The 24,368-nt window shown below is 36.2% G+C and overlaps 2 protein-coding genes across 12 annotated transcripts in view; one reads left to right on the forward strand and one right to left on the reverse strand.

Moving 5' to 3' along the window:
- The window catches only part of BCAR3 (BCAR3 adaptor protein, NSP family member), a 92,801-nt gene extending 82,234 nt beyond the window's left edge, over positions 1-10,567 (forward strand). For all 8 annotated transcript variants that reach the window (XM_042820210.1, XM_042820203.1, XM_042820208.1 and 5 more), the window contains exon 12: positions 200-10,567. In XM_042820210.1, the coding sequence (XP_042676144.1) occupies positions 200-387 (188 nt within the window). In that variant the 3' untranslated portion in view covers positions 388-10,567. The remainder of the gene's footprint in view (positions 1-199) is intronic.
- Positions 1,546-24,368, reverse strand: part of FNBP1L (formin binding protein 1 like) — a 52,269-nt gene continuing 29,446 nt past the window's right edge. For 2 of the 4 annotated variants that reach the window (XM_042820214.1, XM_042820212.1), the window contains exons 3-14: positions 21,713-21,766; positions 20,088-20,235; positions 19,635-19,697; positions 17,883-17,987; positions 17,238-17,366; positions 15,373-15,519; positions 14,551-14,754; positions 6,945-7,054; positions 6,537-6,669; positions 5,966-6,060; positions 5,330-5,478; positions 1,546-4,962 (exon numbers count right to left, since the gene is read on the reverse strand). In XM_042820214.1, coding sequence (XP_042676148.1) covers positions 4,784-4,962; positions 5,330-5,478; positions 5,966-6,060; positions 6,537-6,669; positions 6,945-7,054; positions 14,551-14,754; positions 15,373-15,519; positions 17,238-17,366; positions 17,883-17,987; positions 19,635-19,697; positions 20,088-20,235; positions 21,713-21,766 — 1,516 coding nt within the window. In that variant the 3' untranslated portion in view covers positions 1,546-4,783. Of the gene's footprint in view, positions 4,963-5,329; positions 5,479-5,965; positions 6,061-6,536; positions 6,670-6,944; positions 7,055-8,998; positions 9,014-12,003; positions 12,163-14,550; positions 14,755-15,372; positions 15,520-17,237; positions 17,367-17,882; positions 17,988-19,634; positions 19,698-20,087; positions 20,236-21,712; positions 21,767-24,368 lie in introns of all 4 variants that reach the window. The other 2 variants (XM_042820215.1, XM_042820213.1) reach the window with 2 other exon arrangements.

A 24,368-nucleotide genomic window follows, 5' to 3' on the forward strand; every position in this document is an offset into this window, starting at 1 on the left:
CCCAGTATACCTGCAGCCATTCTAGTGCTACTAGAATACAACATGTTGAAGTTTTTCACTTTTTCTAGCTTGTTAAAACAGTGCAAAAGAAACTGAGCAGACTAAAGCTCTTCTTATTTGCAGGAATGCAGTTTAAAAGGCAATTCTTCCAAGTATAAAAAACTTGCTTGATGGTGACACTATTATTTTTACTTACTAGGTTTCCAGCCAGATGAAGAGATGAGCGAAATCTTCAAGACAGAATTTCAAATGAGATTGCTCTGGGGCAGCAAAGGAGCACAAGTTAATCAGAATGAAAGATATGAGAAGTTCAGCCAGATTTTAACTGCACTTTCCCGAAAACTGGAACCTCCTCCAGTGAAGCAGGTGGAACAATTAAGTATCTAAGACTATAAAACACTATTAAGTGAAGATATACTTGAAATAACTGTAGCTTGCTTTCAGTAATTTGATACTGCACATACTTCTTGCATTTCACAAGATGTTTAGAACTTCTAATTGCACAATGCACACTTGTTTTAAAACTACTGACTTCTCCAACAAATTATTTATTTACTGTGCCACTACATCGTTAAATGATCCCTTTATGCAGGTAGGTTGTCCCTGTAAAGTACTTCTTTAGCTTTCTGCATTTCCTTAAGGTTGCAATCTTTTGATAATGCCTAAGAATAGAGGCATCTGCATTATAATTATATTTAAATGAAGCAAATAGTGTAAATAAAGTGATAGATTAACTATGTGACAGTTGTATAATACTCCTTAACTGGGTATAAAACAGTGTGTATAGAATTGTGAATTAAAGTATATCTTTATGCAAAATAATCTATAGTTGAAGAAATTATCTGTGACTGCAACAGAAGGCTCAAATTTCACTTTACCTATGGAAGTGGAAAATTAATTGTGTGTGTTGGGACAATTGAAAGTTTTTTTTTCCAGACAGCATGTGAAGCACTTTAGTTTTTGCTGGAGGCTGGGCAGCTACGCTGCCAGGAAATGAATGATGAAATGGCAAGAACAAACAACCTAGGTAATTAAAATGCTTTCATATATGAGTAAAGGTGGGTGTACATATATATTAAAACTTACTTCACATTCTGAGGTGAATCACGATAAGCAGTACTTACTTTCTTTTTTTTTTTCTTGGATGAAGAGTTACTTCAGATTTCATAGATAATCAGAGTGCATAATGTTAACGTAAAGAATGCTTCAGCAGCAAATATTATATTGTCATTACACGTACAGACTTGATGTATAAGCATTCTCAGAAATTGTATAAATAATTAGGCAAGAACTGTGGTTACAAAGTTGCATTTGTTCACTGTAAGTAAGCCTGTCTCTGGAGTAAGATGTTATAGCATTTTAAAGTACTAGAAGAGGGCAAGTAGGCAAATGAGCAAACCAATACCGCAATGGTGGCAATCAGTTCCCCTTTAGCTACAGTCACTGCAGAGGGACTACAACCATACCATGAGGTAACAGAGCTCCTGTTCACGTTGTCACACTGCAAAGTCTCCCTGTCAATGTTAACAAAAAGGTTGAAGCTAATTTTTTTAAACCATGAAAAGATCTTTTTATTCCATGAAAATACTCTCAACAGAGAACACTATCTTTAAACAAAGCATTTAACATTTAGGAAATCAACATGTGCACAAACAGAAGATTAAAAATTACTGGAAAAGGCAAGTCTTTTAGACACCTCACATTCAGAATTTTAGAATAAGTGATTTATAACTAGCTATGCAAGGACAGATGTATTTTTTCCTATGCTTAATAACCCTCCCACAAGTTGCACTATCCCTAGTGAAAGCAACCTGCCTTCAATGGAAGCAAATCCTGGTTTTAGAAAAACAAACAGTAGTGTAAATAGAACATTTTGTCCTTTCCCAGGAAGTGTTATTACTGACCTGTACGGCTGTTAGCCAGGCAAACCACAGGCCCTTTAGCAGAAAATACACAGATCACATTTCTTCCTTTCCTCTAGTTTTAAAATGAAAAAAGTACTATTAAAAAAAAAAAACTACGTAAATAGTTTTGTCAGTATTGAGTATTGTCACATTATAATATAAATAACCCTGTATACAAGCTCCAAAAATCTAAACTTTAGCATTTAATAGCCCCCATAATACACTAGGTCAAGCTGTGTAATAATGGTAAAAAATGAATAAACCTCTACACAAGTCACTCAAATTCAGTTTTACTGGTAGTACAGTTCCTAATAACACTGAAATTAAAAAGAATCCAGCACTTCTCCATCCAAATATTGCTTGAGACCCCACAAAAACAGGATGTTTTGATTATTATTTCCCAAACAGCAGTTGGCTGGGTAGACGAGCTTTGTTTGATGCAAATATCCCCCCCGCCCAAAATCTCTAATCTAATTATTATCACCCTAGTAGATCAGATATGATGTATTTATTAATAGAACCACAAATGGGAGGCAAGACAACATAAAGCAACAGGGGCACTGCAGACAACTATATTTACACGTATAAACATATCCAAATTTCAATTGTTTACAAGTAAAAGTGCACATAGATCATTACGAAGTATCACTCAAATTTCAACTGGTCCATACAATGAAGCATCACCTAGAAACGGACTAGCACTGCAGTAATTTAATTAAAATTGGAACTTCATAGTCAAAAAACTAAAAGAGTTTCCATAAAAATAGTTTTAAAAATATTAAAATCAAATTAAGAGATACACATCCCAATGTATAAAATTCATGATGCACCATGTATCCTGTAAAGTAGAGCTCTACAAAACACCTACCATGTCTACCTCAGCAGCTGCAGCACTGTGGAAAGAGCTGAGACACAAAGCCCTTCGTGAGATACTGTAAGTGGTAGTGTTGGCAACAACAGATTTAGGCACTATAGTTTAAGGCAGCAGTAGAATGGCAAGTGGTTGACTTCTGAAAACAGTCATTAGCTCGCAGTGGTGAATCTCTCTGGCGGTGTTCCAGGTTTTCAGTGCTGACAGTAGGTTACTGAAGTGCTGAAGATGGACCACAGGTCTAGAAGTTTCTCTTGACTGCATTGTAGGTTAGAGCTGGGATGTATCATTTCCCCGAATCAACATAACATAAATACATTACGGTCTCTTACCGGTTATGCTAAAAACTGGAATGTAATGATGGTTGTAGTGGAAAAGTTATAGCAGCATACATGGATACTGGATGAAACTTTAGTACTGAAGGTATTTAAAGAGAATGATTTGTTACAAAATAAGAGAAGCAATGATGTCAAACAAGCGTTATGCAGATATGCCTGACTGTCCTAGGCATGCAAGAGGAGGTTAAGGGCGAGCATGGAGGTGGTGCAGGCAGACTGGTAGCTGACAGGGTTCTAAATGACTGCCATTTAAAATGAGTAGGAAAGAGTATAACCAAACCAACCAGAATGTAGCATGAGCTAAAATATAGTACGGGCCTCTTTGACCACCTATGACAATGAAAATAATGTGGTTTTAGGAAGAGAGGCCTTTTTACTCTGGTAATGGAATCCTATTTTCCTGCGCAAATTTAAGAATTTGTAATACATCCTTAGTTACGTATGGAAATGCTAAGAATGTTAGTGACTAAATGTATGTCTGCATGCATTCATGCAACTAGCTTTTCCCCTTGTTCAATGGGCATCCCAGTCTAACACCTCCCTCCCACCCCCCGCCCCAAGCAGCTGCATGTAACCTCCTTCAAGATCTCGCCCATTTTCTCAGAAACCCGCTTCAGGAACCTGCAGTCCAAGAGGAAAAAGAAAAGAACAAAGTTACTGAGGGCCTTTAGAAGACAGGGAAGCGTGCTCAGTTCTAACAGGCCATTCTCAGTGGCTATACACTAGCCTCGTATTACTCTCATAAATTCACATTAGAAATACCAGCAATAGTTTCTAGATGAAATCAAGTAGTGCAATGCAGTTTCCAAGCCTCAATGATTTAACAGTGAGGGGAACAGAATTAGTTTAAAAAAGAAAAACCTTGATTTCAAACTAAACATGATATAATTCAAAGACAACTTACAGGCACAGATTAAGAATCTAAAATCGTTCCCTTTTCAGGAGCAAATGGAGGTTAAAATTGAGTAAAACACCAAGAATTAATTAAATGCGGCTTTTGTTGTTGTTGGATTTTTTTCTGGTTCAAGGTGTGTATAGTTAAAACAATGCAGTTGTGTCCCATACACAACTTTCTACATGAGAACTACAGCAAGGGGAGGAGAGGCAGGTCAGTGGACCTTCTGTCCTTTTTAATCATACTGTTTTCTTCCTGAGTAATTTTGTTGAGCTTTTTGATTCAGAAAAGATCTTCCTGTTTAAGAAGCGAAAGATGCCAAGTATTTGCTAAGAAAGGAAATAATAATTTTCAGTAACTGAATTCAGTTAGTAGAGGAATAAAACACTCGTTTAAGCATATAGGTTTAAGTCAGGGAAGTGAACAGTGTATCTGAGTGGTCTTCAAAACTAAAGTAATTTTTCAATTCTCTGTAAAGACAAAGTATTGTACAGAACAAGCAGGAATCCTGGTCTTTCTCCATTTTATAGCTGAATTGGATTTAGTGCTTTGTAGAGCAGGAACATTTTATCAGTGAACAAAGCAGAAAGCATTAGCCAGAATTATGGACCAATTTAATGCTGTTATCTCTAGAAAAGCTACAGCAAACTCACATTGCAAACAATAGGCCATTCCTGACTTCTGTTATTCTCATGCTTTCCATGAACCTGCCTGACTTACTATTTTTCCACTATTTTCCCTGGAAAATGTACACTTGAAAGTTGCCAATTTACTGTTAGATATAGGTTACTGCACCTTTGCTGTTTTTCTCTAGCGTTACATCTATATAAGATGTTGGTACATAGCCTTCCTCTCCATTTTGTCTTCGAGCTCTTGTCCACCCATCTCCTTTGTCCTCCTCAATAATGTACAAAATTTCCCCTTCTTTCATTGCCAGAGTGCCTTCATTATGACCTGGGAAAACAGAAGGCAAAGAAGACAGAATTTCTATTTTTTTTCTCAGAACGTAGTTTCCAGATTACATATAAACAGGAAGTATCAAAAATCTGTGAAGCAAACATATGGTCAAACAGGCTGAGACAGACAAAAACCTAGTCCAATCTCTGTAGCTGAATATTTGCCAAAGTTGTGCTAACTTTTCTGAAGAAACAGCAGAGAAGCAGTACTTATGAATTAAACTTATTTCCACTGCTCTTATAAGCAACCAGTTGCTCATAAAAATTTACATTAATTTACCTCAATTCTCTGCAGCAAAACATCCATACCCTACAGGCAAATTATTTTTGAGTCAAGCAACCATAGTATATGTTGTTAACCTTACCATCAAAAGGATATATTGCCTTGCAATGTCCTATAGCTGGTAATGGATCATCATCTTCAAACTCATCGTCAAACTCATTTGGATGCGCGTGCTGCTGTGGTGGGCCTCGGACTTCCTGATTCGCATCATCTGTGTAACTCCCTTCAGGGCTATAATGCAATGATCGCAGCGTGAGGATTCTTCAGAGTTCTGAGCTCTGAAACTCTGAACATATATACATCATAGGAAAGTGCAAGACCCTGGATATTTCTTTGGGAAGGCATGTTAACAGTTCCGGAAGTGATCTTCTGAAAGTGTTTTGATCTAACAACAAGGGCTTGGGCCAAATTCTCTTACAAAACCAAAGAAATCTGACATACCTGTCTTTGCAAAACACGGAAAACAGGTCAGTGTAACGTAATGGAAGAAGACAGCATTAAAAGGTACTATGAGCAGGTGTTACAGTTCAACTCTCCATTTTTCTACATTACCATGATGATCTAAGTGACCTCTAGAATTTAGAACTAGTAAGAAAGATTATCCTTTGGAAGGACAAAAACTTTCAGAGGATAAGGAGCAACCTTCTATTAACTATTGGAGAGAGATACTGATTCTAGCACAGATTTAAAAGCAGTAGAGATAGAATAGAATAGTGACCTCTCTCTGCCCTGTGTTACAAGGTGGTTGATATCACTGCTGTGTCGCCTGTCAGTTCTGGCTGCTACTTTTCCTTCAACTTCAGAGAGCCAGGCCTTGAAGAAAAGAAGACAAATACTGGTATCAAGATGAACGCTGATCCTAAACCAGCAACTACAATTTAAAAAATGCACTTAACTACATACTGTTTAGTTGTTGGTGTACAGCCACAGAGGGACTGTATTCATCTATGAAGTCTTGAAATTATTTTATATGAAGCATGAACCTAACCCCCTCTGCTTAGCCTATACTCTGTACTGGAGTTAAGTAACAGAGAAAAAAAATCTGTAACCACCTATGACTTGCAGAATAATTCATTCATAAATTCTTCTCAACATCCTGCATCTACTATAAAGTACACTGTCATTCCAGCTAGACTAACATTTCTGAAAATAGAGCACCCCACAGAAAAGTGTATTGGGAGATCTTGGTTTAATCAAGTAGTTTCACAGCTGATATGTAACCCATAAGGCAATGTACCATAATATTATCATTCATGTACATTTTCTAAGAAATTGCTTTAGATTCTAACCTCATTCTTGTGTATTTCCATCCGCAGGCGGTCCATGTTGCTCATTGTCTCAGCTAACTTTGGCTGTAAACTGCTTGGATCACCCATCTGGGGATTTTTTTCATAAACATCTCTCATCTTGATGAGGGCATCTCTAACATAGAAAACCCCACAATAATTATACAAATTATATATACCTGTACTAGTTCCTTAAAGCAAAGATAATGTTTACATTTGAAATCTTAGCCCATGATTACAGTTCACAGATACTAAACAAAGATACTATACTGGAGCAGGAGGATGCAATGTTAGCGGAATCTACGTATGGCAGATCTTCAATTAAAAATATTTTCACTAGCTTAGAATAGCTTATTCTCTCCTAATTTTTGAAGTTTTTGGCTAAAGCATAGGACTTTATGATGCACTCACTTTTGGTCAGTTTCCTTCTGTAGTTCTCTGTTGAGTTCATCAATTCTCTGCTGAAGTTTCTTGCGTCTCTGTTCTGGAGGAAGGTGGCTGAAGTCTTCCAGTGCAGGGCCCTGAAAAAATACATACTATTACACAAGTAACACACGCATCAAGGCAGCTGAACTGACATACCCACACATGAACGGTGTTCACTGGAAGCAAGATGGACCTTCTCAGAACTCTACTTGACACACAGCTCTTTAAAAGACCACAACAGAATTGATGCGTGTTCTTGGTGCTATCCTGTAGTCACTCATTCAAGGTTCTTTCTACCTTCTGTAACAGCTGGCTTGGTGTTGCGATTAATAATTTGTAGATTAAGCACTAATTAGTCTAAGAAACTGAGCCACGAAACTTCCTAGTTTAGCCACTGCCCCAGTGCAGATGTAACAAAACCAACATTACTTACTGAACATTTATTTCAGTCAGAAGAAAAATCTAATGTGTATATAGCACATAGGTAATTGAATCTTTCCACAGACTGTGTTTTCAATGGCTACTTGGATGCTGTCAAAAAAAGAACACTGTCATTTGGACCTTTGTTCCAAAATATTAATAATATAGTTCTCTTTCAGAAGCTCATCAATCTTGCTAGAAAACATATTAAAAGAATCTCAATTGGACTTACAAAGTTCTGACACATTTTCCCTAGAGTAAAATCAGTTCACAGAGCATAGAATTTATACAAGCCAACAAAACTTGATCATATATTCCAAGTAACCTTCTTAATTACAAAAAAGAACATTTCAAAGGAGGGAGAAAAACCTGCTAATTCTCAATTTTTATTATTATCTTTTTAAACTTAAGGCCAAATATTGGTATGAGCCCACATTTGCAAAGGTTTGATTGCAAGCTTGTGCTAAGATTATAAATAGTATGGTAGAATTGGCATGTAATAAAGCATGGGAGGAGATTTTTACCAATCATGTGAAATTGATGTGCCAACTTTCCTCCATGAGCAATAGACATCTAAACTGCTTATTAAGAAGGAAATATAGTACACATACTGGTAACAAAGTTACATTACTTTCTTACAAATATTTGTAGGTCAAAAAAACCTGCTTGCCATTACAGAGACCCTCCACAGATGTAAAATGAGCTGGACAGCATTTCTTTTGACAGGAAGCCTAATAAACATTGCTGTCAAGATTTTGACACAAACGGCCTTAGGTCCAGGTGCAGTTCTGGGTTTCTAGATTCCCCCATCTTAATGATCTTCTTGCCCCTCAACTTCTTGGCTCTCCTCCACTTCTAAAATCCTAATCTCTCTTACTTTCTAAGATGGAAATACACGAGCCCATTAAAAAGAAAAAAAAAGGAAACCAAAGATCAAAGTATGGTGTTTCAAAAACAAAGCAAGAGTGTTTCTTAGAAAACAAAAAGGCTTTCAGGTGCTTCCACACGCTACAGAAAAACAGATAATCACGTCCTTTGTATCGTTGTTCCTTACAGGTCAATTAATTAAAACCAGTGAGTAATATTCAGAGGAACACAGTTATTCATGTGATTTTTTTTACTTTTTTACTCTGCAAAGTTACAATATCGATTAAGGGGCATTTTTTTATTTAATATAAAAGCTTTCTAGTACTCCTAAACATAAAGGATCATCTCCTCTGTAAATGTCAGGTTGAATTCAAATGCATGAATTTTGCAATATTCACTATTCCTCTTTTAAACAAGTCTTGTAATCTTTTTGTATACTCTTATTTTATGCTGCTTTAAAAATTATTTCTGAAACAGAGAAAGCATAAGTATTTCCATCATCATCAGCTGATGAATGCTGGTCAACCTTAAAATCCCAAAACCACAGAATAAACTGCAGACAGATCACAAGTCTCATTATCTCATGTTAAGCATGTGGATGGTTAAGAACATGACTGTGTATGAGAATGGAAAGTCTGAAGATGTATTCCAGTGCCTGACTTAGAGCAGTTATGATATGGAAACACTTTCAGAAGATTACTTTCATGCTATCTTAGCAGAAGTACAGCAGACAGATCAGCACACGGGCTTACCGTCTTCACCGACCACTGCACAGTTCATTTGAAAACAGAAAGAAACGGGAAATTACTCACATGTAACGACCAGTTACAAAAATGATTAATGCCTAAAAATGTATCTTTAAAGTATTAAACATTAATATTTTAAACTATGAAAATACGTTCTACTACGAGCACAAGAACAGCAAAAGACAATCAGGAATGCACTTCTGCGCTAAGCATTATAGATTTAAAAAAATCAGTAGATGAGAATAGGTAGTTTAACTTACAAAACTATAAAACACAACTTCTTTAAACTAGGGTTTAGATTTGAGTGTTCAAATGATACACTTAACAAGCTTTTACTGTGGCAGAAGAAACGCACACAGCCAACACTGCACAAAATAGCAGAATTTGATGATGATGAAGGACTGATCAGCCACATACAAATAGCTTTTTACAGCAATCCACTACCATCACCTTTACAAAGGTAATTTACACCTTATTATCACAGAATGCTACAATAAACAAAGACCTTTTTCAAGTTAATGATTTTACTTTTTGTAAACAAACATTTGGGTCAGCACTGCTACCCTAGAATGTTTTAGTTATTCAACCTGGAAGAAGTAAATAAACAAAAGCACAGCTTTGCTTTAACATTCACTATGCTTTCCATGACCTTTTATAAGCCTTTCCAGAGAATGGCTAAGGAACTTAGGAGATAGACAGATATCTGCATTGATATGACCTTTAGCGATTGCTATGACTATTGATGATTAGAATTTCTAGCAATAAAGAAAACAAACATCCTTCACAAATGATACCATGGTAGAAACCTCAACAAAGTTCAAAGCTGTACAATGGCTACAGAATAAACTACTTTTTCTCTCTACAAAGAGCCTTCTAAGAAAATGCAAAATAAGATTTATGTATCACTGTTCACAACACAACCATGTATGTATCAAGCAGCAGTGAGGAAAGACCTTGTAAGTAAATGGAAATGATGATTTTGAAAACAATAAGCTGCATGGAGTAACAGTATTAATGAAAGGGAGGTGTGGCTATTCCTAAGGCTTTCTTCCATAGCCTGTTAATTTTGTATAGAGAGAGAACTTCAGCTACTGCACACTATGTTCTATGTACAGCAGATGGCAGGAAAAATCCTAATGCATAAAGCACAGAATGAGAGCAGCTCAGTTTTGTGATCTCTAGTGCTTCAAATGACATCTGGGGCATAAAAAGCAGCATGTCTGGTATGCTTATTACCTGATCTTTGCTCATGGATAAATCTCAAAGCAAATTAAAACACCATTTGAAAGTTGTGCCTGTCAATTCTATTTGGACATAGTTTTCCAGGGATAAAACCATGGAAAACAGCACTTTGTATTAGGAACTATTAAGAATAGAACAAACAGTATTTCAAAGATAAAACTGGTCAATGACATAAAATCTATTAAAATTACAGCACACATTTAAAGACATTTGATATGTGAGGTCTTTAAATGTTTGCAAGGTATTTCAAACCACATAAAACAAAATATTCATCTGGAAGACTTAGAGATTTCAAAACATTTGATACTGCAGGATAACGGAGATCATCCACATTTGGATGTTACTATCAATCTTCTGTATTAAGCTGATTCTATTTTACAGCATGGTCAATAAATTGGTAAGAATACAAAATTAAAATACTGTTTTTGTTTTCCATGGGTATTTTCTAGTTGTTAGTAACAAATTCTAGATCTATTAAGATTAGAAGGTGTCAATTTGTGAGGAGTTGATATATCCAATGATAAAACAAAAAGGTGGGGGTTAATCAAGATCTCTGCTACTTCAGCAACTTTAATCCAGTTCTTGAGTAGGTAAGGAAGGAATACTGTATCTTCACAACCAAAATAGATTACAATACCATTCAGAAAATAAAAGGAAAAGCTTCCCTTCATCAATACATACAAAATATCTGGGGGGTCTGATATAAGATGCCATGACATGATTTAAAGAAAGTACATTAAAGCATAGCTGATAGCAAGGGAGCCTCTAAATCATTAACTTTACTGCACTGCTACGCTGTACTTTGATCTCCACGTTACAGTAACCAGCCATTCTTGGTGCATATGAGATAGCATGCTGATTTTTGTTTTTGAATACAAGAAAATCATGAATTAAATATAATCAGGTACATCCAATTATCTCATTATAAAGATCACTAAGCATCTTAAAACACACAAACTGAGCAGCCTGTATTTCACTGAAATAACAGGAAAGTGGCAATACACTTATCACTTGTACTGTAAATGTTGCTAAGAAACCACTTAACAATTCTGTTGTCTTCCAAACAAATTCTATTTGCAGAATATGCCATTCATAATTGATAAATGAATTGACAAATCTCAAAGTAGCATTTGGTAGTTATTTTTCAATACCTTTACCCAGAAGTACCTTGGACAAAAACAATTTGTTAAGCATAAAATTAAGAGGGTAATTTTTCAGAAAATCAGGATTGCAAAATCTGCAAGCACTGTGTGCTGAAACATTTGATGTATAAAAAAATAAATGAAACTTCTCCATTCTTCGTTCTGTCTCAACATCAACTACTATTATTTCAATTAGAAGTCAGCAAATAAAGCGATCATCTGTAAGCTTTTTTTATGGTTACTATTTACACCCTGCGGTGTAGTACTGCTAAAATATGGTATATGATGGTAGGAAAACATTTGTGAACGTGAACAACAATGAATAAAAGTTATCAAACACATGCTGAGCACCCTCTTTATAAAACTTTTTTTTAGACACAAGCATTTGGAATGTTACAACAAGTATTTACACTATTGCAATTTTAATCTGGTGGTAAGGTCTGTATAATATGAAAAAAAAAAAACCACAAACCAACAACCACCAGAGCATCCTAAAAGTGACTGTATAGCTGAGTATTGCTTAAAAAAGAGTAAGCCTTATAATGAGGGTGAAGAGCATTAGAAAAGCCACATCACAAACACACTGTTCATAGCCCATCATGCATTTCAACTTTTTATCCAACTTACCCCTCTTTTGAGGCTTCTGAAAGAAGGAATTCTGGGCTTCCCTGTTTTTATGTCACTCATGCAATAATGCACTGGTTCAATGGAGAATATGGGATACTGGGACCCATTAGGAGTACTGGATATGTATAAACTAGTAGGGGTTAGGGGTGGGGACTGTGGCTAATGTGGAAATAAAGAAAGCAACAAATAAGCCAAATGTTCAAAGTGATTTTAAAATGAAAATTCTGTCTTATAAAAGCAAAATTTCCAGCTATCACAAACACCTTTAACTTTCACAGACACGTTTATGCTATCACTGTATGGGTTTTAAGAGGTTGCTGTCACAAATTAATCTTCAGAGACAGAGGAATATTTAACAAAACTCCAGGCTCAACTTTCATAAGATCTCAAAAAAGATTCCAAACTTGTTTCTCTGTTCTTTTAGAACAGGAAATGTTGCTTTTTCCAACTTTATTTATGGTCATTCCGGAAACTTGCGCAACTGTGCTCACATTTTCTTCCTACATTTTGATGCACCTTCCCCAGTAAGTTAGAAATAATATGTACGTACATGGAGAATGACCAAGAAAGAGGTCTACTGAGACCTCTTGTAATCAAACTGGACTTGCAAAATGGCTGCGTACCATTCCTAATCAACATCATCACTACAACTTCCCCTGCTTTCTTCCTCCACTTTTAAAAAATTGCTTCTCTGATGGTTTCTCTCTCCTGCTCTTTGCTGCTTTTGCCTATTTCAGTTTTCCCATTTTCTCTGCTACACAATTCATTCTCTTTCCGAAAGGCTCTTCTGTCTGACAACATCAAAAAATAGGTAAACATATGTAAGGAAGTCAAGACCATCCACAGTTCAAGCTAAATGAAGGCCCAAAATGCCATCACAAATACATCAAATACACTAAGTTAGTATTTTTGCTTTGGTTTTCTATTAGCTTTGAAATACTATTAGTTTTGAAATTAGTTTACTATTAGTTTACTATTAGTTTTGAAATACTTTAAGAATGTTATGTGCTTATATTCTTATAGGAAATATAATAAATAACATACTGTTTATATAAAATATATACAATTCCAAACATATATATATATTCTGATGTATATTTTACTTCCAGCTGTTTTTTTTTTGTTTGTTTGTTTTTTAAAGGTGTGTTCATAAATCCCTTCCTCCCACCCTTCCCCCTCCAAAAACAAAAACTGAACATAATCTTCCATTTATTCCAGGTACTTAAGGAAGAGTATGTAGAATTTATACATATTTGTGTGTCTGTGTTTCCACATAGGAAATAGCATGTAGCGTTCATAGTCACCTCTATGAAGTGAACAAACTGTGGAGAACAAAGAGTAGGGAAACAGTCCTGACAGCTTTCCTCAGCTGTCATCATGCTATGGAATATCTTCTATCTACAGTAAACATCCAGACCAGAAGCACATTTAGATCGTCACTGCTTTGCTGCCTGTGGCAGAGGATGTGTGTGTGTGTGTGAGCACACATGCAAAGCTTTTGGACACAGGGCTTATTACCAAACTGGTAGTCATGACTGCAGCCAAATGCAATAAAGATGGTAATATGTTGAAATGATAAACTACTATCAGTCATTAATTACACTGCATGAAAGGTAAATAATCAGTTTTCATTTTAACACAGCTGCAGTTACACATAATATTGAGGAGGAGAAAAGGAATCAGCTGAATCTTTTCTGCAAAGATCTGCTTGCTTGGAATACTATCAACTGGAAAATAAATCCCAGCCCTCATGAGCTGTAAGGACAGCTTTCTACAAAGTGGCAGAAACCAATGTGGAAGATTAAAACAATCTCACCAAACTCTGAGGGAATCATTTAAAAGACTCACTTATATGTTCTAATACTAGCTAAAATCCTACCATAAAATTTAAATTTGTGCCTACTTCCATTTTTTTCCTGAGCATAGGCATATTTTTACCTTTTTCACAGCTACATTTCCTCTGGGATATTTTCCTGTATGGATCTTCAACAGTATGTTTTATCAGTGAATTACTGTAAGTTTTAATATTTTTGAAAATAGCACATTTAATTTAAAAAATAAAAATAAAATCTATGTACTATTCCTATTGATAAACATACATAAAATGTGACATTTTAAAGGAGGTTGCTTTTTGTAGTATTAAAGAGAGATCTGAAGCCTGCCTGATTCCAAAGCATAAAACACACCCTCTCAGTTTGTTTTGCTTATTTTTATGTCCAAATCAACACTTTTTCTATGCAATTACAGAAAGTCTTTACAGCAACTCAAAATAATTAGGGAAGTTGGAAACTACTTTTATTTACTATATTTCAACCTATGCAGAACATCGAGTAACGGATAAAAAGCCTTACAGGACACAGACCACTGGAAGAATCGCAAAACCTCCTTCCACAAAAACCTGAGAACATCCAACCTTACTCAAACTGTATGTCATCAAAAAACAATGGAGTACAAGAAGAACGTACTTTTAAAATAAATAATTGCTATTTCTATGTGCTCTGAATCTTCACATTTTAATTTTATGAGTAGTAATTTCAGAATTGTTACCTTTGGCTTTTTTCCAAACAGCCACAGCTTTCCTTTTGCCTTGCCCACTGTAGTTTTTGAATCAATTCTCATTCCTTCCTGCTTTGGTGTACTGATGGTTCCATCAGAGATAGTTCTGTAAATATTCTGACTGTAGTCTTCAAATGGAAAATCTCCAGGAGGTTCAAAACCAGATTTGAAGCAGTCTATCACTAGCTGGGAGTCCTAAACAGAACGTGAGTGAGTTTAAAAAGAAAATCAAGCAGTTATCAAGAGAGGAGAGAAACCTGGAGACATAAATTTTCCCTTCAAGTGAAAAGATGCACAGGTGGAAAACAGAGAGGACACAAAATGCCTTCTGTTGGACTGAAGATAAAGTATGTTCTTTTTTTTCTCAGCAGCGTTACCAATGGCACAAATCAAAGCATACATACACTGCTATTCAGAAGCCAGCAAAGAGTCCCCACAGGTTCTTAGGAATTTAAGGCAGGGCAATGGTTTACGCCCAAATTAGACTCCATCTTTTTATACTTTATCCAATAATGCTACATGCCAGAGAAGACACCAACCATGTTGGTATTCTGGGATGTTTCAGGGTATGCAAAACAACGCATCCAAATCATATATGATGTTAAACATCTTCAGATCAAAGTAAAACAATAAAACATGAAGAGAACAAACACCAGCAATACTGGAAACAATCATTAAGACTAATACTTTTATGGCAAATAATTGAAAACATAAAAAATGTACAGGATTAAGTAATTTTCCTCTTCTCTCCCACTCTCCACGTATCAGTTCACTTTCTAATATGCATTTCCTAAGTAACTCAATTCTACTTACTCTATGTTCATCAACTGATTTTGCTGCAAGGATCATCCCCTCTAAGCATTTGGAGATGATTGGAATAACCTTGCGCTCAGAGTCAGCAAAGCCTTTGTAACATTCACTAAGTTTGATAGTCCTTCTTTCATCCATTTCTTGAAGTTGCTGCAAGCACAAAGGAAGATAAGTATTTATGGACATTTTTTCCTGATGCCGATGTATGCAGCTGCTGTGGTCACCACAGTGTAGTATGGAATTTCTGTACCTTCCCAGTATTACTATTTACCCAACAAAACAGAACCTAATTAAATTTCAAAAAAAGGAAGTCCTGTCAGACATAGATTTGAGATCCCCTACAGAAATTAGAGTTTATATTTTTTAATTTATAAAATGGTGTCTGGAGGACTGAACTTTCTGTTCCTTATTTTAAAGCCTGTGTAAAGCACCTACAGCCTCCTACTTAGTTTGAAAAATTTCAGGCAAAAATGAGAACAATAGTGATAAAATTGTATTGATTTCTACATCTCCTCACTCTCTCCTTCCAAACAACCTCTCTGGTAATAGTACAGCCACCTGAAATCTCATCATCTTTAACTCTGCATTTATTTCTATCCTCTCTAATAAATACCAATGGTTAACAAAAAATATGAAAGGTTCAGAATATTAAAATCAAAACTGAAATGTATGCATTCAAATTTTCTCTTTCAAATACAAACCGTTTCCTTCACAAATGTGCAAGAAAATAAAGAAAAAAAGATTACCATTATAGAAGATCTGTAAACAAAGTCTACTGGAACACAACACAAAAGAACAAATTAAAGAGAAATACTAGTAAGATAATAGCCCAGAACACTTCACCTAAATTAACGTGACAAAGAGAAGGAAACAGTAGGCAATAAACACATAAACAGGTTATCAAAATGGGTTAAAAAAGATGGATTTCCTGTGTCTATTCTAACAAAGGCAGATATCTCAAAGAGTGTCTAATTTTATAAGTGAAACAAGGCAACAACCTTAGACCTGCTGAACACCTCTCCCCAGGCACTCTCACATGAAGTTATTAAACACTTGCAAGGAAATAATTTAGAAAACATAGTCCCAGGAGAAAGTAGAACCAGGCCTTTTTGCTTTTACTGGAGACTTTTAGAAAACACAAGCTATTTCAACACTAGAAAAATTGGACCGAGCTACAAAACCAAAACTGTTTCTCCTGGGACTTCACTGCAATATTCCACCAGTGCTAATGCCAGATCTACTTAAGTACTGCTTACCAGCTAAAATATTGTAAGATTCTATAATCAGCCATTTTTAAATTGATACACCTTCAAATGAAGTCAACATTTTTACTTCCATTTCCACACTCCATGTACTCCATGCATTTGTGATACTTTAGGGAGTTCTGTGCATTGCTTGTAATACTGCTGAAGCAATGACCACCTGAGTGTGCAGGAAGCACTTCTGCCTCCAGATCCACCCAGTATAAACCTGCTACATAAGACCCATTAAATCACACTGTCACCATTAGCTATGTGCTTTCCTATGTCCCTACGAGTCAATGCATGAAAAAAAAATAGAGAACTAGTGATCAAACTTTGCTAGAATGATTGTTTTAACATTTGCTCTCATACGGATGTCCAACATTTTTATTTTACTGCTCTGTTTCATTAATACCTCAAGTCTTATGTAAAACCTTCATGAAGTATTTCCAGTGCAAGTGTAAGCATAATCACTGAAAACAAACTCTTTAAAAGTCGACTGTATGAGATCGTTAATTTCTTGATAAAATTATCTACTATTGTACAATAAAAGAGAAATTTGACATTTTAAATTCTACTTTCTCCTTTAAAAAACACCAGTCATGCTTTCTTCATTAATTATTTTACCTTGTAAATCTGAGGAATGACAATGTAGTAGTGTTTGTGCTGTTCACCATTAAAATTCTGTAGTTGTGCAGCATATTCATTTTTGTTTTCATCAGCCATGTGTGTACGCAGGTTTAACTGTTGCTTAGCCTAGTAAGAAAGTGTTATTGGTTCAAATATGTCTTCAGCTTTTCAGTGGTACACAGCAGTATTGTAATTTATTTTGCCAGTATGTAAAAACACTAATCAAAATCATCATCACAACTTACGTCTTTACAGTACAAGGAATGTGAGCCTTAATTTATACAGACAGCCAAGAGACCTAATTTGTTACACAGAGAGAGAGTAGTGGTTATTTCGGCTCCCTTAGCCACACTGCTTAAATACATATGCAAAAAACATAAAAGAGGCTGAACGAGACTACATACATACGATACAATGCCAGATACCAGTAAGTCTGCCGACTGAAGGGAGAAAACCGACTCAGCATCGTCTCAAGGATGATGAAGCAGACTCCGTGTACGTTTTATTCTTTCATTTTGCACACAATAACCAAGCATATCTTATACATAATTTTGAAGGACGTTGTTCCAGTATGATAAATAAACAAATATAATTTGTTTATAATAAAGGGAGAGTAGAAGACAAACGTGGCACTGCTCTTACCTTTTCAACATCAGCCTTTGTCGCATTAGTGTCGTTGTCCAGTCTTTCGTAGCTTTGCTGCGCCTTCTCTGCCTCTCTGCATTCTCTCTCAAATTTCTTTTTACTCTACAAAAGCCACAAACTTACTGCTTCAGCTACTATCCCATTTTAATTTTTAAAGCTGTCATGGTTTTATGATTTTTGGTCATCAGTATTCCACACCATAACATCATGTAATGCACTGGGGGTGGGGTTTGATATCTGCCGAATGTTCGTCCGTCGGAGAAGAACTACATTTCCCCAGGAGGCTTTGCGGTCAGCAAGGGGATATAACTCCATGCAAGGTCACCTGAGCCTTCTTCTTCGCTGTCTGCTCTTCACTGTCTGCGCTTCGCTATCTGCGCTTCGCCGCCTGCGTTTCGCCATCTGCACTTCGCCGTCTGTACTTCAGTCACTCAACTGGACTGCACTTCTCACCCCAGCATTGTGGTGAGGTCTATACAATTCAAACAGACTCTCTCTCTCTCTCTCTTTGTAGTTTACTAATACTATATTTAGTAAAATCATTTGTTCCACCTCAGATCAGTGCTGTTGTTTTTTTCAAGTATTTTGGGGTCCCCTACTTCCCCTTTCCCAGAGGCGCGGATCCGCAGATCCCTCCGCCCTGCTGGTCACGGAACTGGGCCGGACCAGCCCATAAACCGTTGACAAAAGCAACTCTGAATTTTAAATATCAAAGCTTCCCTTTAAGACCTTAAATTCCCTAAATACCTTTATTTAAGTAAACACACTGTTAACATTATTTAGTATACCCCACATTCAATAATTCTGTCTGCTTTCAAGATAACTTGTAGGAAAAATCATTGCAGCTTGGGAAGTTAGTAACTCTAGAGAGGAGCAGGTAACAGATGTGAGTACTACTCTTCTGCTTTAGAAAACAGTCAGGCAACGGAGGTTAACATGTCCCTTTCAAAGGACTCATCTGCGCTCAAAAATACAGCAGACAGAAGCCAACTGATTGTTACTGGTGAACTCTGGGGACTATCTGTCTGAAAGGTAACAGCATCTTGAACTACCACACCTGCTTCTACTCTGATCACCTGACCATGAATTAAAACTCTTTGACTTGACACTGAACCGAGACATCAATCATCTGAGTTCACAACAACAAAATAGAAATTCACTTTTCCAGTTTTGCTTCACAACAATCTGGATCACAGATAATAAATTTCAAAGACACAGAAAGAGCAAAGTACTGGAATGCATTGTGAACACACTGTTTTGCATTTTTTAATCCTTAAAAGCAATGTCTGTAATTTATTCTAGAGAAATACACTTTCTGCATTTCTATGTAAAAGCATAATCCTGTCTCCTGAAAGGGTAACAGCCTACAAATTATATAAAGGGCAGCAGACTACAAATTCAAGTCAAATACTTAAGATTTCACCTTCACAGAAATAAATCATCCCTACTAATTACTCTCTAACCCAATGAGAAGCCACTCAAGCCTGTGCCCACGGTTTAACCAGATTCCTTTACTCTGGATAAACACCAAGGCTTTATATATGCACACTGGCTGTTCACAAGAGACTTTTAATTTTCTTTTCAGCAGTGAACTATAAACACATTGGAATGTATTTTGAGCGTTGCTAAATCTGATTTGGCCATTCAATAATACAGCTAAACATTAAATTCTGAGCAAGGAAGATGTTAACAGTTCCATTTACAGATAGGCTTTTTTTCTAGTTAATAATAAACAAAACACAAACTCACATTATCCATCTGTTTCCAGCACATGTCCAGATATTGTTGAGCCTTTCGTCCTTCCTGAAGATGCTAAAATTGCCACAAATAATTTGATTTACATACATTCAGTACTGTCACCATTACTTAGTTTGTGCTCTGTTGACACACCACAATACACACTTACAGCACATCACCAGTACCCTTTGGAAGACGTCATTTTATGCAAGAACAGTACCACATTAAAAAAATCAGATTGGCAAAAAGCTACCAGTAAGCAGTCTCTGAAGATCTTCATCCTCAGGTTTTAGTAACTGTTAACAGTACATAAAAATACACAACAGCTTTAAACATGTATTCTATAAATGCATTATAAAACCTACCTATTGCCAAGTTCATGAAATGAGGTAAAGAAATACATCAGTTCATTCAGAGGCACATCTCATTTCATATCCCATTATAAAATCAAGATATAGAAATTACCATTTTTCTCTCAGTTTTTAGATCATGTGAGTATCTCATTAATTCTCCATAGACTCTGTGTCCCATTTCTTCTGCAACGACTTCACGTTGTCCTGCATAGTCATTCAGCTCGTTAAGGATGTTAAAGAAGGCAATACACGAAGTAAACCTGGCAGAGAGAACATACACACAAACAGACAAATACAAGAAGTGAGACAGTTTTGTGTTTGCTTCTTTTTTTAAATAGATTTCCTTTAACACAGTTTATGCTCCTAATTAAAAAGATATCAGGTATATTTTACAATAAACCTTGTTATAATGCTGATTGAATTACAACAAGTGAAAGTAGGGAAAGCCTACATTGAGCCTAGCACGTACTACTTGTTGCAATGTCTCTTCAAATACATTTTATAACAGATTTTTGTGGATGGAAAAGAAAGAAGAAGAATACTACCTGGAAAGCCCTGTAGTATAGTGGTATCTCCTAAGCTGCCAACTGAGAGGCCTGAGCTTGGGAACGGATACGTACGTCCCTAGGCTTGGAGGCTGAACTTGCTGCAGAGATGATGTACTTGGTAGTCTTGAGGGTGGAACATGCCAATCATACCACTCATATGCATCCCGATGGATGATCTACAGAACAAGCTTGCTATCAGCTCTGAAGACAGCTGCCTGTATGCCTGCCCACCTCTTGGCTGGAAGTAAGGTGCCACTATGGCTGGCACTAAAAAGGGGGGAAGAGGAGGGGCAAAGGGTAGAAAGTGTGTGTGGAAGGGAAGAAAGAAAAAAAACAGGCACCACATTAAAATATAGATCTTTCTCTCTTTAACTGTGGAATACCGCCATCTCCATAGGCTTGGCTTCGTATAATTTAAATGCCATCCTAGAACTAGAATTCCTGTTCCCTGTAGCCCAGGTCTTTAAAAAGAGTCCAAAGAGATAGAGGAAATCCTAGCGTGGATTTCCAGGAATTCTGTGCACAGCATGTGCTCTGGTCACAATCTGAACCTTAGCCCACATTCTTTCATTCATGTTTATCTCTGAAGGAAACAATGTATTACACTTCTCCAAATAAAAATCATAATGGATAGGGACCACAGAACAAGCCCCTCTTTTGTACAGCTGTAGAGGAGCAGTTGATGCTGAACAACTTTATGAGTATTTATCGTTCAGACTTATTTTGTCTCTGAAGTCAGAGAAAGACAGCAAGCTTCAGAGACATAAGCGCTTCTTGCCAAGGTCAAGGCTTGGTTTACACTCAAGTCTCAGATCTGAACACCTAACTATGCTGCAGGAAAGTCTGCTAGGCTAAGAAAAATCACAGCCCAGTGGTAAATTGTTGCTCTTCTATTAAAAAAAAACAACCAACAAACAACAACAAAAACCCAACAGAACAAAATTCTGCTTTCAGTGAGATGAAGATTATTTTGGAACACAGCAAGTACAACCTGCCATGTTTACTATTTTAAAATACCACAGAAACAAACGTAATGTGCCATGGTTAAGTATTACATCAGAACTGAGAAGCCAAGCAGCTTTTGTTGTCTTTAAGTATTTTATCTTAGAAGAAACAGAAATTAAAAAATGGACCAAGTGCACCGCAGCCCTTATTTCTTATACGCACAACTTTAAGTGCACATTTTTACCTGGGTTCCTCATCTTTGGATGAACGTTTAGGACAGTACTTCTTAACCAGATTTCTATTAAGGAAGAAGAAAAAAGGATGTTATTTTAGAGTGTATTTTGACAAAACAAACACAGAGCAAGGTACATGAACAAATGATTTTTTTTCCAATTACCTTATTTTTGAATCTAAAGGTCCCTTAACCTAACACAAGGCAGAAATCTACAGCGTTTCCAATGTCTTAAGACACTCTGACCTCGAACGATGCATTTATAAGCATTTTAAAACTTAATCCACAGAGACTAGACATAAAGTGTTCTTTATTTCACAAGTTTTTCATATGTATGTGTAAAACAACAAATTCTAACAAATTAGAAAAAAGCAAATACGTGGTCACTGTTTAAACACACACATACTGGACACCGTACACAATACCCATGAACCCATGGATGCTTTCTCCATGCCTGAATTAAGTTTTGAGTGTACATTCAGATCAGTGGTTTTAACCAGAATTTTTCTCAATCTTCCATACTACTCTAATTAAACAGACCAGTGCATAAAGACCAATGTCCACCCTCACAAATTTTCCCCTATCTTCCAAACGTAAGAACCAGATCATTAAAATCTAGCTAATAATCTAGCTAATAAATTATAGCCCATTATGAATATCTCTCCTTTAAATTAACCACATTATATTTTTAAAGTGAGAATAATAATTAATTATTTATATATATATAATTAATATTAATATAATATATATAATTAATAATTCCCATAATATAAGGCATGCCAATTACTTGCTTTACAACCCATAAATGGAAGCAACAGAATGCTGACAACTTTTACCAGACATCTCTAATAAAATCATACCTTCCATTAAAAAAAAAAAAGTTCACGAAGCAGAAAGTCCACCTTGAGTCAGTCAAGGAAGCACTTTCAAAGTGTGTTCCTGAGCAATGAATCTGGATTATGCAAATGGTTCTGTTTTTTCAATTGGTATGAAATACACTTTGTTCAAACTTCTGTTTTGTGCAGAAGGACATATTGTGTAATTAAACTATTTTACACATCCATCCAAGAAAGAAATCAGGTTCAAAATATCAGCTCTTACAGCTGCTATACCAGCTGTATTTTAAATGGCCGCTAAATATAACTTTCCCAGCTGTCTGTCCAGTAATAATTGAGTCAACTGGCCTTTCACATCTTAAGACTAATTCCTAATTAGTAGCCTAAATCCGTTACTAATCTAATCTAAACCAAAATACCTTCTCCCAGAAGCAGCCACACGGAAGGGTTGGATTAGATGATCTCCAGAGGTTTCTTCCAACCTCTGCAATTCTCTGATAAAAAGCAAACAGCATCTCCAATGCTACAAAATATTGTATGGAACAAAATCTTCCATGTATGTTTTGCATCCCACTCCCACTGGCTGCCTATGACTTCATCGCTATGAACCACGAGCCATTTCATCACTAAAACATGAGTGCTAGTCCTGTCTTCATCTAAAATAACCTGTGTTTTCCCTTCAGGTTATGTGGAAGTCCCACATCTCTAAGGTACAAGCAGTGAGAGACCACGTTCAGCCATGAAGCACATAACAAAATATGAGCTGGGAGTCAGTGGAAATAGCAGGCTTGTATCCTTTGTCTATTCTCATACAGTCAGTCTACAGCCAGAAAGAACTACTGTAAGATCATCACATCATTTACACATCCATTCATACATTAACAATAAACACTGACTTTTAAAAATGCATCTACAAATCGTGTAACACCTTTCTCACTAAAGTCAAAACAGGAATTGTTCTTCACCATCATCAGAATCTACTGCCTGCTGTTAAATTCAACTTGGTAAGGAATAAAAGGAGACTTTCTGATTGTAAAATTCAAAAGATTAAAAAAAACCCAGCCATCTACTAATCTTCTTAGCTAAGTAACTTTCCCATGTTTCACTTTCCCTTACATTTCTGCATTGCTACTCAGGGCTTATTAATGACTGGCAAACTCCTGAAATTCACCTTATTAATATTCAGAAGGTGAACTGCATCTCAAGCACACAATGCTGTGTGTAGCTAAGCAACCATGCAAGTCTTTTCAAGGGAAGATTTTCAGGAGCGTTACAAAAGAGAAAGTAAGCCACCTTAAAAAGCAAAAAATAAAAAAATCCACCACCATAGAATTTAAAGCTGCAAAAGAGAAGGGCTTCAAGGTCCAATAAACAGTACAAAGTACAACAACCGAAGTTAGTAAATAAAAGGTGGCTAACAAATGCAAAATTTCTAGCTAAAGGAAAAAGGAGCGTTCACATGAACAATGAAGCATAAATGGGTTTTGTTTGTTTTTGTTTCACTTACAAGTGAGTATCAACATTTAGAAAGATCTTATCTCTGCCTAAACACAGGTCTGTTTCTCAGGATCCTAGTATGGCTCTGGACCAGTTTCTCCAAACCATGGGAACCTTACATACGTCTACAGCAGCAATTAGAGTAGTTTACATCTTTAAGGAGCCCAAAACAACAGCACTAAGGGCTCAGCACTCACACTACCAGTTTCTGGAAGTTTTAGTCCAGTCCAGTTCTAGCCAATTTCCCTCAGTTAAACACCCACCAGTATTTACAGAACAGGTTCACTTCCCACAATTCAGATTCACTGGGAAGAAATCCAGTTTGCCTGTTTTCA

This window comes from Centrocercus urophasianus, unplaced genomic scaffold, assembly GCF_019232065.1.
Source record: "Centrocercus urophasianus isolate 14NV4802_14NV808 unplaced genomic scaffold, USGS_Curo_1.0 seq_18, whole genome shotgun sequence".
NCBI lineage: Eukaryota > Metazoa > Chordata > Aves > Galliformes > Phasianidae > Centrocercus > Centrocercus urophasianus.